This window comes from Catharus ustulatus, chromosome 1 (genome assembly GCF_009819885.2).
Source record: "Catharus ustulatus isolate bCatUst1 chromosome 1, bCatUst1.pri.v2, whole genome shotgun sequence".
Classification (NCBI taxonomy): domain Eukaryota; kingdom Metazoa; phylum Chordata; class Aves; order Passeriformes; family Turdidae; genus Catharus; species Catharus ustulatus.
The window spans coordinates 55,157,253-55,174,056 of NC_046221.1; the positions used below are offsets into that span (position 1 = coordinate 55,157,253).

Consider the following 16,804-nt stretch of genomic DNA (forward strand, 5'->3'; position numbering starts at 1 on the left):
AACACAATGGTCTCATGCTTAGTGATGAAAAATGGATTAAACTCCAGGCCTGCACTCAACTAAAAATCTGCTGGATTTTCTAAATGGGCAGTTCCATATCTTCAGTGTATGGGTATGCATGTGCACTAGTCTTCAGACATCAGCACCTTAAACAGCTTAGTGTCACACTGATATTCTGCCTTTCAGCAGCTCTGAGTCTTATTAGCCTCTGCAGCAAGTCAATTTTAGCAGGAAATTTTTTTGTCCTACTGGGGCTAGATTACAAAATTATTATTTTTTTAAAGATAGTCTGTTTTCTGTCAGCAGCTCAGAAGTTTTTGTTTCAAGAGCTCTGCTTGTTAAAGATCTATTTGTGTGATTCAGTGCACGCTCGTAGTGGCACTGTGCCATTTTGTTTGGGTGGTTTGTTTTGGCAACATTAGCAGTGCACGGGTAAAGTTCTGCTGAGGGACTTGGAAGGAGGATACGATGGTGGTCCAGCTCAGAAGTGGGCTTAGAAAGCGGGTGGAGGATTGGAAGCCAATTATTTATTCCCTCTGGTCCTCTGCCATCACATCAACATGATCATTTTTGTGCTAACTTTGTAGGTTAAAAGTAATTTTTCATCAAATCTCTTCATAAAGATGCAAGTGCATAAGCTACCACCAGCAGAAATGCATGGACTGGTAATAATACTGAGTTTTGGAAAAGATAGTGCAGGAAACTTGGAAATTATGAACTTTTTGATTCCATATACTAAAAGACTTGAGGGAAAGGGGAATAATCTCTTTGGTCAGAAACATAGCTGTTAAATTTATGTTTTAGCAGTCAAAACAGCGCAATTAATTATTCTTCCTCGAGAGGCAATCGTACCAAAAAAACCACATGCTCTGGTGAATCCAGCCGAATCATGGGAGACAGTGAAACTGGAAGAACGTGCCTTTTTCAGAGAGGACTGGAAAGTGGATGCAACTCTGAGTTCAGACTTAAAATTTATTTCCTCCCCCTGCCCCCCCATTTTTACCTTTTCAGTGGACTGCCTCATTGTTAGCAGGGAGAAGGCAGAGTACACTGCCTGTAATAAAACATGGTGTGAGCAACTTTGAGTGATTGTCTAAATACTTTCTGTAGGGTTGGTGTGTGTACATAATGGCAGGAGATAGTTAAACGCTGTACTGTGCTCTCCTGAAGTGAATGGCTTTGCACAAGTGCGGCCGAAAGAAGACTTTTCCCTTTATTTGTAAGTTCCATCCTGATTTTGTATTTCTTGAACTAAGTCCCAAAAGAGCCACATCTCCTTCTGCTAACTACTTTACCCACTGCTGCCTCTTTTTCATTCATCACTCCACTAGTGCCTGGACCCACAAGAAGGCTCCTGGAGGGTAACAATAATAGTGCAAGCACTCATCCTTGCCCTGCAATAAACCACATAAATGGAGAGTGCAGGTGGAATAACTTAGCACGTGTTTATGGAGGTGTCTGTAGTTACCATAAAGCAGCTGAGGTTTGGTGATTTGTGTGTCCAAGTGCGGAGTCCACGAGGCCTTACCAACTGTGTGTTACATTGCAGGGCATGAACTATCTGGAGGAACGGCGCCTGGTGCACCGTGACCTTGCTGCCAGGAACGTCCTTGTTAAGACTCCTCAACATGTGAAAATCACAGACTTTGGGCTGGCAAAGCTGCTCGGTGCAGATGAGAAGGAATATCATGCTGAGGGAGGCAAGGTAAAGCACACTGCAGAATGAACTACTGCGCGTTTGCTGGTGTTTGTGCTTGCATGCAAGCCTCAAAGGGGGAAAAAAAGCTAGTGTGTTTTTCAAAGCTGTCAGCTGCCATCTCAACGTGCTACCTTTGAAGCCTGTGGAAATCCTCTGAAATCAGCCAAGGCAACATCAGGCCAGTGGGACTGCAGTGGGAGCAGTGGTAGCAGAGCAGCAAGTGCTTTTGAAATTCCCACCCAGGATGTCTGGGAAAATTCATCAGTGTAGCCAACACCAGTAAGACTGTGCAGTTTATAAAGAGAAAGGGAATACTGCATATTTATAGCAGAAGAAAGACATGTCGGACTTGGTTCAACATGCCTTCACGTTATACTGCGTGCTGATGGAGGGAATGTGTCCTGCTGAGAAATTAAAGAGAAGCTGCTTGCAAATATTGCAGAGGCCATAAATAGAAGCCATACGAGTGTAGATCAGTCATGCAGCCTAAGATTGGATTTGTGTCCTGATAAATTTTAGGCCAGTCTCTTAAGGATTCTTTGTGAATTTTCCTAGGTTCCTATTAAATGGATGGCATTGGAGTCAATTTTACACCGGATTTACACTCATCAAAGTGACGTCTGGAGTTATGGTGAGTTTAAAAGCAGTTACAATTATTGCAGATGGGTTGGAAAATTTCAGGATTTGCTGGTGACTCTATACTGGCCCTTTTACTTTGGATTGTGAGAAGAACAAGAGATCAAATATATAAACACTGTGCCCAAATCACCTATTCAACAAAGTAAAATCCCCATGAAATTGCATGTGAGTGAGGTGTAAGATGTTTCACAGAATATGCTTTGGGTAATGAGCCTTTCCCTGAAAAAGGACTACAGGTAGAAGACTCTGGTCTGTTTAATGAAGTTCTGTTAAAGTTTTTCTTCAGCAGGTTCACATGAAATATAATGGAGCTGGCAATAGAGGCACATAACTAGGAGGACTTAAAATCACTGGTCACACTATAAGTCAGTGTCAGTCAGTGTAGCTCTGCTGAAGCCTAAAATGCTTATGCTGTCCTGGTATAATGTTGACTGGATTCGTGGTTGGAGACAGACAACACATCCCTCTGTGATCTATGTGACAAAAGCTCTTTTATTGTTCTGCACCCTCCTTAAATAGGAGGTTTGAATTTATTGGGCATACACATGTGATTGGTTATGGTCTCGAGTCATTTATTTGGCCAATGATACATCTGCACTTATTGTTCAATGGATTGGCTGGGATTCTTTGTTTAAATCTATTTTATCATTACTCACTCAGGTACTTGCCTCAACCTCTAGGCTGGTTGAGTTTTAGGTTACAGCTTTTAGACCAGCTGCAATGTGACATTCTGGTATTAAGAGGACAATGCTAAATGGGAAGCAATGTGATAACCTCCTTAGAGAATTTATTTTGTATTTGGTATAGCTCATAAAGCTAACTTGAAAGAAAGGAGCAGAAAGGAAACTTTTCAAAGCAACCTATTGCAAAATTTTCCCCCCATTGGCTCTTATATTCCTAGAAAATTTAATGCAGATGGTCAGATCTTATGTCCTTTTCGAAGCAGTACGGCCTCTGGTCTTCGTAATCCATTTGTATCTTAGCATCCAAAATCTTGTTTTGTATCCTAAGCTACTAGACAATCACAACAGCTACATCACAAGAGTCCATGGTATGTCAGCAAATGACACTTAGGCAGCTGGTTTACACGTCTTTCAAAAACTGCTTTTGCTCGTCTCCAGAGAGATTGTTTTCAAACAAAAAGACAACTTCCATTTTTAAAACCACTTGCTGTGTTGGAGTTGGGAAACAGTAACCTGCATTTCCTTTCTGTGGGGCTGGAAAGTGTGTGGAATGTTCAACACTAATATATTATCTGAGATTTAAAAAAAATAAAAGAGGTGGGGAAGCAAAACCTTAAATGGAAGCAGGATGATTTCAAACTGTTGTATTAATCTCTCTATAAAATCATGGCAGAAATTGCTTTCTCAGGTTGGGATTCTGGCAAAACAGTGCTTCCAGGGGACCCCTCTCTTACCACCTCTCCACAGCCAGGCTGAGCAGTCCAGCTCTTGGCAGTCTCTTTCACGATCTTCTCTTTCCACCCTGCAGGTGTGACAGTCTGGGAACTGATGACATTTGGGTCCAAGCCGTATGAAGGGATCCCTGCCAGTGAGATCTCCTCAGTCCTGGAGAAGGGCGAGCGTTTGCCACAGCCCCCCATCTGTACCATCGACGTGTACATGATCATGGTCAAATGTGAGTTCACACTTGGGGTTGTGGCTGCTCATCTCAGTTGAATAAGTAATTCAGTTGCATTTTATGCTGCGTTCCTGGTAATGGCACAGAAATAGGGTTGTGTGAAAAGAGTGGTGATGCCAGAGTGTGTTCCCACACTTTGAGCTTTACCTAGGAGCATGGGATGTAGTTTCATGAGTCACTCATTCAACCAACTGAAGTTTTTTTTTCACCATTCACACCACTGACTGATATTGTCAATTATTTTAAACTGATATGGTCAGGCAGTATAAATTAACATGACACCAACCACTTTGCCTGATACCCTGTTTTTGTATGTCAAGGAAATAAAATCAGCACTGCCTTCTCCTCCAAGCTCCCCCTCGGTTCAGTAACATGCCTTCTACTGCAAGCACATGGATTATTACTAAAGGAGTGTGCAGGCACCATCATAATGTCAGATACACATGAGGATTCAGAGTTCCTTTACAAATTTATTCTGCATTTTTGGCTGGTCTCTTTATGGCACACAACTGTTGCAGTATAGTGGCTCAAGAGCAAGGGGTTTCTGAAACGCTTTTTGGCCAGTTTAGATCATATCAAACGGCTTCTGAACCTCAAACCCCCCTTCCATCTACATCATCTACTAAATGTCAGATTCCTGGTTTCCTGCACATCTCTAGGCCATGACTACCACATCCCTGCTCACTGCTGTGAGGATGTGATAAGCAGCCCACTAGGTGGCATTTAAGACCTTCTCACTGTAGCATCATGCACCTGTTCCTGAAACAGGAGCCACACTACCATGAGCACTTTTGGGGAATCCTAGAGCATCCATATATTGCTGTGGTGGGACAAGCACCACACAAGTTGAGCCTGATCCTGTGCTCAGCAGGGCAACAGGAACTGCATGCAGAAGTGTGCACTTAGCCTGGGAAGTGCCTAGACCCCAAAACAATGTCCTATAAACTCCTCCTCAGAGATTTTGAGCCCTACTGACACCCCAGCCCCTGTCCTTCCATAGGGTCAGTCCAAGCGTAGAAAGGAGGCATTTTGTCAGGCACCTAATCCGGTACCCGTTGCTGTTAAAACACAGCCAATGTTCAAACTTATTGCAAAATAATTACTATTTTTTTTATTTTAAAAAGTAGCATTTAAATAAAGGCACCTTAGAGGTAAAGTCGGAAACAGTAGATGCTACTCCTGCAAGAACAGCAAACTCCCAAACATTCCGTTTTGTCTAATAACAAGAAGCATTTCTTTTTGAATTAGTGGGGAATCATATTTCTAGTATGGTAAAAAGTCACTGGAAATGACGAGATTTTGTCTAATGCAGGTATCTTTGCCTAATGCGGATTTCAGAAGGCATATTACCACTTCATTTTCCATTAATATAGATAGGCTGTTTCTTCTGAGTTCCTCTAGACACACTAAGCTTGACCTTTATTATTTTTAATTTTAAATACAAGAGTCTCTAGATCAGTTCATCTGTTGGTTGATTACAGAAAATGTGGGTTTCCTAACTAATATCACATGTAAAACCTCCAGTATCTATATTTGAAATCTCTTCTAGCATTGATCCAAACTAAGCTGTAAGGACTTAGTTTTGTTGAAACCAGTTTACTAATTAAGTACAGCTTAGTTGCAGTAATCATCTTTCAATATGTCTCCAGTGAGGATGTTTTGAATTTTAGAAGACATCTGGTATTGAGGGAGGCTTCTGCTGTAGGCTTCCCAGGACTTCATGGAGCAGTCCAGTGATTGTCAGACGGTCAAATCCTGGTACCTCTGCAGGCACCCACTGGTGTCAGTTTGCTGCTTCTCCTTCAAGAGCTTTTTCAATGCAAACTAATTGGCATTATCCCTCAAGTGGGACCTGGCTGCCCAACCAGTAGAAGAGGAGACAGACTCAGCCATGAAGCTTTTCCAACCTGGGGTTTTATTTCCATCTACCCAAAACTGTCAAAATCTGCATTTTAAATGCTGAAATTTGCACCTGTGGCTGGTGAATTAACTTTTTATGGTAGTCCCTTAGGGGTAGCTCCTTTCTTTATTCCACACTTGGCACTACTTTTTTGCTGTTATATTTTAACTCTGTGTTTGGTCACCAAAACAATGTGCATCGCTTTTCCTGCAGGCTGGATGATTGATGCAGACAGCCGTCCCAAGTTTCGTGAGTTGATAGCTGAATTCTCAAAAATGGCCCGTGATCCTCCACGCTATCTTGTTATACAGGTACTAACCACAGTGGTGGGAAGACATCTGATGGGCATTTCATCTGAGGCCCAAAGTAACTAGCAATGCATATGAGAACATGTGCTATGGATAGCTGAAGGCCAGATTTATTGTTGCTTTCCAGGTTTAACACATTCAGCTAGAGCCACAAACAAAATGTCAAGACTGGTCACTATTTTCTTAGTACTGGTCTCAGTCTAGGACCAGAAACAGTCCATATTGAAGTCATGAGAGGAGAATAGAGTTTAATCCTCTTCAAAATGCAGTTACAGTAATTTCACGACCATAAGGCGCACCAGACTATAAGGCGCACCCCCCGGGAGCCGGCACATTTCGCAACTTTGTAGATCAGATAAGGTGCACCGGACTATAAGGCGCACTTTTTTTTTGCAGCGAGGCTCCGCCCCCAGCTCCCCCCACGCGCTTGCTGGCCGAGGCCCCGCCTCAACCCGGCAGCCATTGGCCCCTGGGCCTGCCTGTACCCGGCAGGGCCGGGCTATGCCCACCGCCGCTCCGTGCAGCGTCCCCAGGGCCCCACTGTTCCGGGAGTTCCCTGGCACTCTGGGTGTCACGCGCTCCCTGGCGCACCGGGAACCCCGCACTGCCGGTGCACTCCGGGAGTCCCCTGGTGCTCCAGGTGACCCAATGCGGGTAGGCTTGCCCCATGCTACTGCTGCCCCGATTCCGGCGGCTTTCCCCCTCCCCGCGTGGCAGCCACTCCAATTCAGGCAGCTTTCCTCCTTCCCGCGCGGCAGCCGATCCGATTCCGGCGGCTTTCCCCCTCTCCGCGCAGCAGCCGCTCCGATTCCGGCGGCTTTCCCCCTCTCCGCGCAGCAGCCGCTCCAATTCCAGCGGCTTTCACCCCCCCGCGCGGTGGCCACTGTGATTCCGGCGGCTTTCCCCATCCCCATGCGGGGGGGCGCCCCGATGCCAGCGGACTCGCACTTCCGGGGTGGCAAATGTCGCAACTTTGTACATCAGATAAGGCGCACCGGACTATAAGGCGCACTTCCGGTTTCGGGGGAAAATTTTAGTCAAAAGGGTGCACCTTATAGTCGTGAAATTATTGTACTTTACAGCAGCATGGACGAGATTGCAGGCCTAAGTTCCCCTAACTCTAGGTAAATTTGGTTAAACACACAAATCTCTGTATGGGCCATGTACTTAAGCATTGGACTTGCCTTGTGTGTCCCTTCCAACTCAGAATATTCTGTGAATCTGTGAATCAAGATTTTGCATCTTGAGCCTCTTTTTAAATTACTTTGTCTCAGAGAGGAGAGAAGAATGAGGGCTTGAAAGGAGTCGACAAGTCTTGTCTCATGCTGACGTTTTTAACAGGGAGATGATAGGATGCACCTGCCCAGCCCTACAGACTCCAAGTTTTATCGCACCCTGATGGAGGAGGAGGACATGGAAGATATTGTGGATGCGGATGAGTACCTCGTGCCACACCAGGGTTTTTTCAACAGCCCTTCAACATCTCGCACACCTCTCCTGAGTTCATTGGTATGAAAATTTTCTGCTGTGGAAATATGACATGAAATTTTAAGAGTGAACTGCTTCTCGTAATGTCTGTATTTTCTTTCTCTGTCTTTTAAGAGTGCTACCAGCAACAACTCTGCTACAACGTGCATTGACAGGAATGGGGTAAGTAGAACGACCTTTAATAAAGGAGTAACTCCTCCTATGTGGACCAGCTTCTACAAATCAAATATTGTTTTCTCTTCTTTCATCCTAGCAGGGGCACCCTGTGCGAGAAGACAGCTTTGTTCAGAGGTATAGCTCAGACCCAACAGGCACTTTCTTGGAGGACAGCATTGATGACAGCTTCCTACCAGCCCCAGGTGAGTATCTCTCCTGTTTTTCCATCCCATGGCCAATAATTCAAAAGCCATTTTCTTGTAAATATAATAATTTTCCTTCCTTTTCTGCAGAAATGAAGCAATTCAAATGCTTTCTGCCTTTTTGGCTCAGTAAATGGGAGTGGAAGTGTGTACACATACCATTTTCCTAGCCTTTATGTCTGCTTCTGACCTTTTCTCACTTCAGTTCCCTCACGAGCCAGATTCCCTATGTTAGCCATGTGTACCAGCTAGGCAGGGAGCTTGCATGTGTGGTTATGTGTTTAAAGCTTTCTACTTGAGAAAATAGCCTCTAAAAATTTGTGTTCATTTTTTTTACCATTTTAACAGTATAAAGAACTTTATGGCTGTTTCATTGCTTTCAGAAGTTAATCCACAGAAGGCAGTTCAGGGTTTCACATGGACTTACAGTGTAGGCAGTCAGAGAGAGAGCCAGTGAGCACTGAGGGAGACAGGGCTGCATAATGCAGTGATGATGCTTTGCGTCCTTAAAAAATCCCAACCAACCGTTCCAAGAATATGCCATAGCTAAAAAGGGTGAAAGGCCCTTCAAGGAATAACATTGATGTGAAATCTGGAGTCACTGTTACTGCCAGTCCTGTATTTTTTAGGCATTTTCCTCATCTCCAAATATTTTTTCCAGGGAAACAGCTTCTGGCAGATAACCTCCCAAACTGCCATTTCAGAACACTATCTGGGACACAGCCACCCACGCACCACTAAAATCAGCAGTAGCTATCTCACTGTCTCATGGTCCAAGCTATCTTTCTGCTGGTTGGCAAACGAAATTCTTGAAGGTGAACCTTAGGGCAGCATGTTTGGTGCCCCAGAGTGGCAGTCCCTGCCTTTGGCTCTTTTCCATTCTGGGAAGTTCAGAGACATGCCATGTGCAAAGAGCAAGTGGCAGCTGGGTTAAAACTAAATGTTAAATGACACAAATGGTTGCATTAATTTTATATCTTCCTTTTCATTCCTTCTCATTTTTATTTTCTTTTTATTCTAGAATATGTAAACCAATTGGTGCCCAAGAAAGCGTCTGCCTCAGCAGTCCAGAATCCAATTTACAACAACTTCTCTCTCACAGCAAACTCAAAGATCCCCACAGACTCCAGCTACCAGAATTCACACAGCACAGCTGTGGACAACCCCGAGTATCTCAATACCAACCAGTCTCCCCTGGCCAAGACAGTCTTTGAGAGCTCTCCCTACTGGATCCAGGCAGGCAACCACCAAATAAACCTGGACAATCCTGACTACCAGCAGGACTTCTTACCGAAGGAAACTAAACCTAATGGTCTCCTGAAAGTTCCCGCAGCAGAAAACCCAGAGTACTTGAGGGTAGCAGCACAAAAAAGTGAATACATTGAAGCCTCAGCATGACCATAGGGAATTTCTTCTTGCAGCAAGGCAAGCTGGATAAGTGAACTGTTGGCTGCTGCAAGAGTGGACTCTGGCTTAGAGCAAATGGCAACCACAATGCATCAAAAAGCACCTCTGCTTTTCAGCATGGGGCTTTGAAACTGCAAATTCAAAGCTACTGTCTGATGGTAGTTTGGGTCTTTCCTTGCCCATTTCCATGTAATAGAGGCCCATAGCCTGCGCTTGAATACATGTTGGGATGGAGCAGGATCTTCCTGGACTGAAGAAATATGGATGCATTCCTTTCATTTTCAAATGGTAGCATGGTATAAAACCACTCTGGGATGAACTTGAGAGCTGTACACATTGTACAGTCAAATTCCTTTATACAATCTGTATTTTTATAAATGTTTCTAACAGAATTTTTTGGATCTTTTACAAGATCAGATGCTTGTACTGCTCGTCTGCTAAGTGTTGCTCAGATCACCAGCAGGAAAAAGAATCATGTTCCAAATCTCCTGGAACTGAAACTGTAATTCCAAACCATCAGACTTTTACAAATTGGCTCCATATACTGCCTTTTGGCCCAAAGGTGAGAAGTGTATCTGAGGGATGCATGGGCAATTCTGCCCAGGGCAGTATGAAGAGGATTGGCCTGAGGAAAACTAGCACAAGGAGCGAAATGGCACAATGCATCACCTGCTGACCACTACTGCTACAAACTGACAAGAGGAACAGGCCTCCAAGTCACCTACACATGATTATAAAGCGCTCACTAGTCTGTTTTCTGATGGTCAAACCCAAGATTTTTTTTTGTTCTGATCCCTTATGCAGCTGTCAAGTTGTCAAAATGCCTTTCTTCCATAACAAAACTGTTAAAGATGTTGCCGTAACTGAAAAATGAAGTGTCAGATAATGTTTAACAGATTTTGATTAAATGCCAAGGAAATGCAAATAGGGGCAAATTGGAGCACTCATGAGACAGACTGGAAGAACTCTACTAAATTAAAATTGACTAAGGCAAGAAACACAGGTAGCTCTAGCTGAGCAGCTTTATTTCCCTTTCTAAAGGGGCTCAAAGCAGAAATAATTTTCCTTTATACATTTTACAAAGAAAAGGGGTATCTAAGTAGTACACTTCACACACTTCAAGGCAAAATACTGCCAATTGTTGTCCCATACTGGGGCAGGGGCTTGGGATGGTTACATGCCCCTTTGGGGTTAATATCCTTGCAATGCAGGAGTAGCAGTGAAAATGAATTAAGGAAAGAAAGAATAATCTGGAGTGATGGAAAATATTATCTCCCTCTTCTGAAACACAGGGTTGCCTACTGCTTCTTTGAAATAAGCAGCATCATCTTCTGGTTATTAGTGTGGTATAGGCAGGCAATGCAAGACTAAGATGTTGGCTTGGTGATGTAAATCAGTCCCAGCAGCAAAGGCAGCTGCTCTTTACAGTGACCTATAAAATTATTCCATCATTAACATTTCTTATGAATGTAGGAGGAGTAAAGTGCCTAAAGTATAAATTTAGTCAGTCCTTTAGATGCATCCCACCAGCAGCTTGGCAGTGCTATTTTAATCAAACCACTAGACTAGAAAGAAAATTCTCATTTGTGGACAAAGACCCTTAACTAGTTGAATGTTGGCAACTTGCTTGAGCGTAGCAAAGACAGCTGATTTGGAGAGGATCTGTAGTCTTAATATAAAGTAGCAACAAACAGTCAGATTTATGCTGCTGCTGTATTTTGAATACATCATTATGTGTTTCAGTTTCACTATTGCATCTGAAGGCCAGGATCAAGCAGCAAATACTTAGAACACTTTTTACAGATTTACTGAGGAAAGGAGACCTTCTGTCACATGAAATTAACCCTTTTTTTAAGTAACGTGCATTAGCAGTTTGTGTGTGCACAGCTCATGGATCCCACTACAGTACAGGCATGTTGGGTCAGAATCCAGAGATTGTTCTGTTTGGTAGATGTGTCTCACCATGACCAAGTCCCAGAAACAGCAGTGTGGAAGATGCAATGTTTGACTTGGATTATCAGTGGTTTGTATTTAAAACGGTAACCAAAATTGAGTTCCCACAACCAATTAGCAGCAGATTTCTCTTTGCATTCCTGGGAGCAGATTTGTTGTGTTGCTGTCACAAGTGTGCAACATGTGCGCACAGGCAGTGCTGCTTTTCCCCACCCACTGTCCTGGCAGAAATGTACATAAAACTAAAAAAAGATCTGAACAGAATTCACAGATAATTTTTCAATTTGCTGAATCTGTTATGTCTAAAAGCAGAACACTAGAAAATCACATAGTGCACATTCTCCCACAGAATCTTTCAAACACTACTGCGCAAAGGAATTTACTGATTTTAATCTCTTTAATCTTTTAGCTAAAACAAGAAAGCCACTGAGAAATAGCAATGTGTATCACCAGCATTATGTAGCATGAAAAAAGTATGAAAGAGGATGTAAGACCACAAACTGTTGATACAAATGTAGATTCCAGATTGGTCGGATCAGCTATATATTGTGAAGTATTTCTGGTAAATAGGCATCCTGTAAACCATGATTTGTAAGTTGGCAGCTCAGTAATGATTCAAAAACCAGCAGAAAAAACCCCAAAAAAACTAGGTAGTGCCTGCAGGGACAGATACAGGGGAGCAGATGGGACTGTGCAGCGACTGGCTGTGGCTGGAAGCACAGGTGCTATACAGTGTGATGCTCACAGGGTAACAGACAATAGCAGCATACTAAATCATTTCCACCAGGGTAAAAAAAGAAAAAGAAGAAAAAAACAACAAAAACAAACAAAAAAACCAACCAACCAACCAAACAAAAACCCACTCATAAACTCCAAACAAACAGGCAGCAGAAATGTCCTGTCTTCCCTTTGCAGTTCACTGCACATTAAACAGCAAGGAAACCCCAGCAGATTATAGGTGCTCATACAGGAGAACATGGTTAAGCAGCATAAATCAACATCCAGAAATAACTTGAAAGGTCAGCTAGAGGTGTGGGTAGAAAAGGCTTTTAAAGACACAGCTAAATAGGGAAATGTAGCTTTCCCTACAATGCTACATTCTAGAAGCTAACAGTCCTACCACTTGAGAAAGATAAAATTTCCCTTTTTACTGTATTTCTTATGGAATGCAAAATAAAACACAAGTTAGTTCTTAGTATCTATCATAAAACAGTAGTTACTACAGAACTCCTTTTGCAAGAATAATTTAGGACTTCAAAGTGTATGAAAATGTAAGTTAAATCAAGAGTCTTCATCTTACTTTAATGTCTTCCAGTGATTGTGTGCAGTGTCAGTGCACTTGATTTTGTTGTAGGCCTTGGGTTGTTTTCTTCTGCTGCAGAGGGAGTCGACCTGGGAAATTTTCTTCATGTTGCAATTGATTTTGTCAAGTAAATTCATCCAGAGGACAGGGGCTTGCTTTTGTTCCCAGCTGGCAGTCAACAGTGAAGTTAGCTTTTTTAGAGAGAGCCGTTGGAACTAGATGGTTTCTGGAATGCCTCAGGGTGATGCCCCATCCCACCAAGCTCACCACAACTTGAAGCATGCCCTAGCATTAGAAAATGTGGTCCTGTGGCTTGTTTGAAAGGAAGAGGCTTGTAAAGGGAGAGTAATGCCAGGGAAGGGCTGCAGCTGACCAGTCCATACCTAAGAAGATGCTGAGTTTGCACGTGCACATCACCGAGGTCACTGGCTGTTTCTGCAGGTATGGGTGCTCCTGTCCCTGATTCCAGCTTGGTGTCGAGGGGGTTGCAGAGATTGTTTGTGCAAAAACCAATATACATGGCATTCATACTATGGGGGTATCGCTTCTCTTCCCTGGGGGACATAGTTAGGGTTACAACAATGTCACCAGGACCCCAAACTTCAAGCTTGTTTCAACAAGCTTGAAGAAGTCCCACCACAAGGTGCCTTGGGTGTTCTTGGTCTGTCAGCGGGTGCTCCAGGCTGCCATGAAGAGGGTTTGCATTTCCAGACAAGCACTCATTCTTCACATTCAGGGTACAATGTTCTCTGTTAGTTTGACCACTGCCTCTCAAATGGGCAGTTATGGTACTCTGGCCATTGTTTCCCCCAATGTTTCTCTATGAGAAAACATCTGAATTAGGACAAACAATGGAAATGTACCTGTGTCCTCCTTCCGAGTGGAAACTGTATACTTGTGAAATGTCAGGTTCTGTGTATAACACTTAGCAAGAGTGCTTTGTAATGTTTTATCACCACTGGTTGAAATTTTTATATTGGGATCCCATTTTCTAGCTTGCTTCTTATAAGTGTTCTCTCTTTGTTCTGACATACAATTTTCAAGGACCCTTTTTAAATAATAAAGAAAATAATAGAAAAAAAAAGTTTATAGAAAAGAAAAACTTGACACTTTCAAAGTAGCTTGTCACATGGGCTGTATTAGGACCAAAGATTTAACGTCTTGTTTTCTTGCTTTAAAGAAATAAGGTATTGATCACCACTCCCACAGCCTCTTTTTATAGAGAGGAGCTACAGAGCTCCACCCTTCCTTGGGGCAGAGTCAGACCTCCACTGAGCCAAGAGAGTTTGGCAGGATTTTGAGGCCTGTCCATAAAAAACCAAACTGAATATCAGGACTATGTATCACTTCAGGGCCAAACCTACAACCTCTGCTCTTTATTTCACTTAACGCAGTATCTAAACAGAGCCACAGCCAAGAGAAAAAAAAAAAGAAGCAAATACATGATATTTTGGCTCAGTGTCAGGAAGAAATATGATGATGTGAAGATGAGACATGATGAAATAACTTTTTTATGTGAGGAAGTACGTAGGCAGGCAGTGAGACTTTAAAACAGTTACACTTTTGGCTATGTATTACTTCAATTATGCAGGGGAGTTGAAATCACAGAGCTTCCATGATATGCTTTGCTTTCTGCCATGTCTCCTGCCTGTGTCTGATGTCTGGTGTTAGGCAGATCACCACATCTATTACCGTGGCCCTGAATTGCTGGTTGGTGCAACCCCTTCTTTTTATACAGGAGGAGAAAAGTGCAGTCATAGTTGGCTGTACCACAGTTAGTGGTCAAGTTAAGCCTTCAACAGCATCCAAAAATTGATTTCACAAGGGAAAAAATTAGTAACTGAAGACCTACGTGGCAAAAGTCACAGCACTTGTTGTACGGATTAAGTCAGCAGTTAGAAGGCTGAACACATTCAGCCAGGATTTGGGGCTGGGCCTTTATCAACTTTGCTGTCATCTTCTAACATGGTGCAGATGGAACTGTCTGGATGTGCAGCAGCACAGGTCCTATGGTCTCTTTCTAACTCACTTTGAAGTAATGGATTTTTCTGATTAATAAGGTGAAAACCAGAAATCAAAAATGCTTCTAACAACTGGACTGGTAGAAGGTGTTCCTACACAGCCAATACAGTACATCATTTCCAGTCAGGCTGGAATTTATCCAGACTATTCTCCTTACCTCCCATAAGCTAGCTGGAGAGTGTGCGTTTGCAACCACCATCCATGTTATCCTCATATTTTGTTAAAGGGAATATTCAAAGTAGTTGTCTACAATGGTAGGAGGCTTGGCTCACATACCTACACTGCTTTTTTAATCCTGCATTCCTAATAGTGTTCTCCTTGAAATTAATGGATGTTGAAATTGATTACACTGAGAGTATAAAACAAGGCTAATGTTGAGTGATTTTTGAAAATCCCTCACAATAATCAGAGATCTTATGGATCCATTGCCCATTTTAGGCTGCTTTGTATTGATGCAATCATCTGAATATAAGGTATGATGACTGTCAAGCAATATATCCATAGATACAGATGGTACCCTCACAGCATTGTAAAGTTACTCAACTATGAAAGCACTATTTGTAAAATAAGAAACTCTTGACTTTTATATGGTTTAATGGTTTATACTGTTGATCAAACACTGTTTGTATATGAGCAATGAAAAATGAGGTGTATATTATTCTTTTTAATTGTTTTTAATTTTTGGAGGACTTTTATTGTAATGTACTGTTGTATTTGGGGGTAACAAAAAGCAGTGGCTAGCTTGTAGCTTGTAGCCAGAGGAGAGCTCACAGTAAGGGTTCTTTGTTGATGGACTTAGATTTATTTTTCTGGTAATATTCATCACCTTGGGGATTTATCCAGAGCTTAGTGAACCTAAGTAACAGCACTCTTTCCTCTCTTCAAGACTCTTTGACTCTCTGCATGCATAGTGCTGGAGTTCCATAATGTGAGCAATAATACAGGCAACCCGTGTGACCAATGGAAGTGCAATATGAAAGCCCATGTGCTGCTTATCAGGGCCCTAAAAAAATCTGCTCTTTTACGCATCAGGTTCCCACTCCACTTCCATGACAAGAGCAGAAGCAGAATGAAAACAATCCCTCAAAAGCTGATCCATGTGGCATATGAGGCCATAGTGTTAGCCGTCTCCAAAGTGCATAGCTAAGGCAAAATAGAGTCTCAACCAGAGTCACAGTGATTACTTAAATTGTTGTACTATACTAGGCAGGAAGAGAAATTCTGTTAGCAAAGTGAAGCCCCAGTGTACCCTGAGTATGGGTGTTTAATATCCAACTGGGGAAGCATGTGACAGACAAAGATTAAAGGAATTGCAGGCTCTTCAACATAACAGAGGAAAATACACTACATTGGCAAGACAGTAAAGAAGAGAGTAGTTGGAACTGTCAGTATGCATTCAGCCTGGATAGGTCCCTGGTATCACAATTAGTAAACAAAATAATTTTTGTCTTTATAGATGAATTTTGTACACAGGGGAAAAATAAAAAGCCGTAACAACACCTTTTTAATTTTCGTCTTTCCATCCAGACCCTTCTAGTACATAGGCTGCATGTTTTACCAGCTCGACCTATTTTATGCAGAAATTATGTAGTCTTAATCTTCATATTACTGGTTCTCAGAAATGTCTAATGCGTATTAATGCATGATATTTTTATTTTAATAAAAGTAATTAAATAAATTTTTGCTCTTTTGGCACATTATTTCTGCCCCCCGCCCCCCCCCACCCCCCAACTGGGAATCAGCTGCCTTGAGAAAATTCTAGATAAGTTAGTATTGCTCAGAAGAAGAATAATCCGTATCAAGAAGGAAATTGAAATATATATTGTACATCTATGCACCTCCTCTGTGAAGATCAGAAAGCAACTTGTAGATTTAAAAGTCCTTATCAGACAGGAAACTGCTGTTGTCTGTATCTGACAGAGGCAGACCAATGCCTCTGTATTTCCCCCAGAGAGGTGAGGGGTAATCCCCAGAGAGGGATTTAGCTGACTTGCTAAATCTCACTTTCAAAACACCAGAAGACAGGAGCTTAAAATGAAGAATGGTATAAGTATAGAAAGCCGTGGGTGTTTGGGAAGGATGAGC

The 16,804-nt window shown here is 42.5% G+C and overlaps 1 protein-coding gene across 2 annotated transcripts in view; it reads left to right on the top strand.

Annotated features, from left to right (window-relative positions):
• Window positions 1-16,397, top strand: part of EGFR (epidermal growth factor receptor) — a 166,131-nt gene extending 149,734 nt beyond the window's left edge. Inside the window, exons 21-28 of one of the 2 annotated variants that reach the window (XM_033065553.1) lie at window positions 1,550-1,705; window positions 2,255-2,330; window positions 3,830-3,976; window positions 6,093-6,190; window positions 7,529-7,696; window positions 7,790-7,837; window positions 7,929-8,034; window positions 9,056-16,397. In XM_033065553.1, the coding sequence (XP_032921444.1) occupies window positions 1,550-1,705; window positions 2,255-2,330; window positions 3,830-3,976; window positions 6,093-6,190; window positions 7,529-7,696; window positions 7,790-7,837; window positions 7,929-8,034; window positions 9,056-9,432 (1,176 nt within the window). In that variant the 3' untranslated portion in view covers window positions 9,433-16,397. The remainder of the gene's footprint in view (window positions 1-1,549; window positions 1,706-2,254; window positions 2,331-3,829; window positions 3,977-6,092; window positions 6,191-7,528; window positions 7,697-7,789; window positions 7,838-7,928; window positions 8,035-9,055) is intronic. The other variant, XM_033065562.1, reaches the window with a different exon arrangement.
• Window positions 16,398-16,804: the final 407 nt, after the last annotated feature.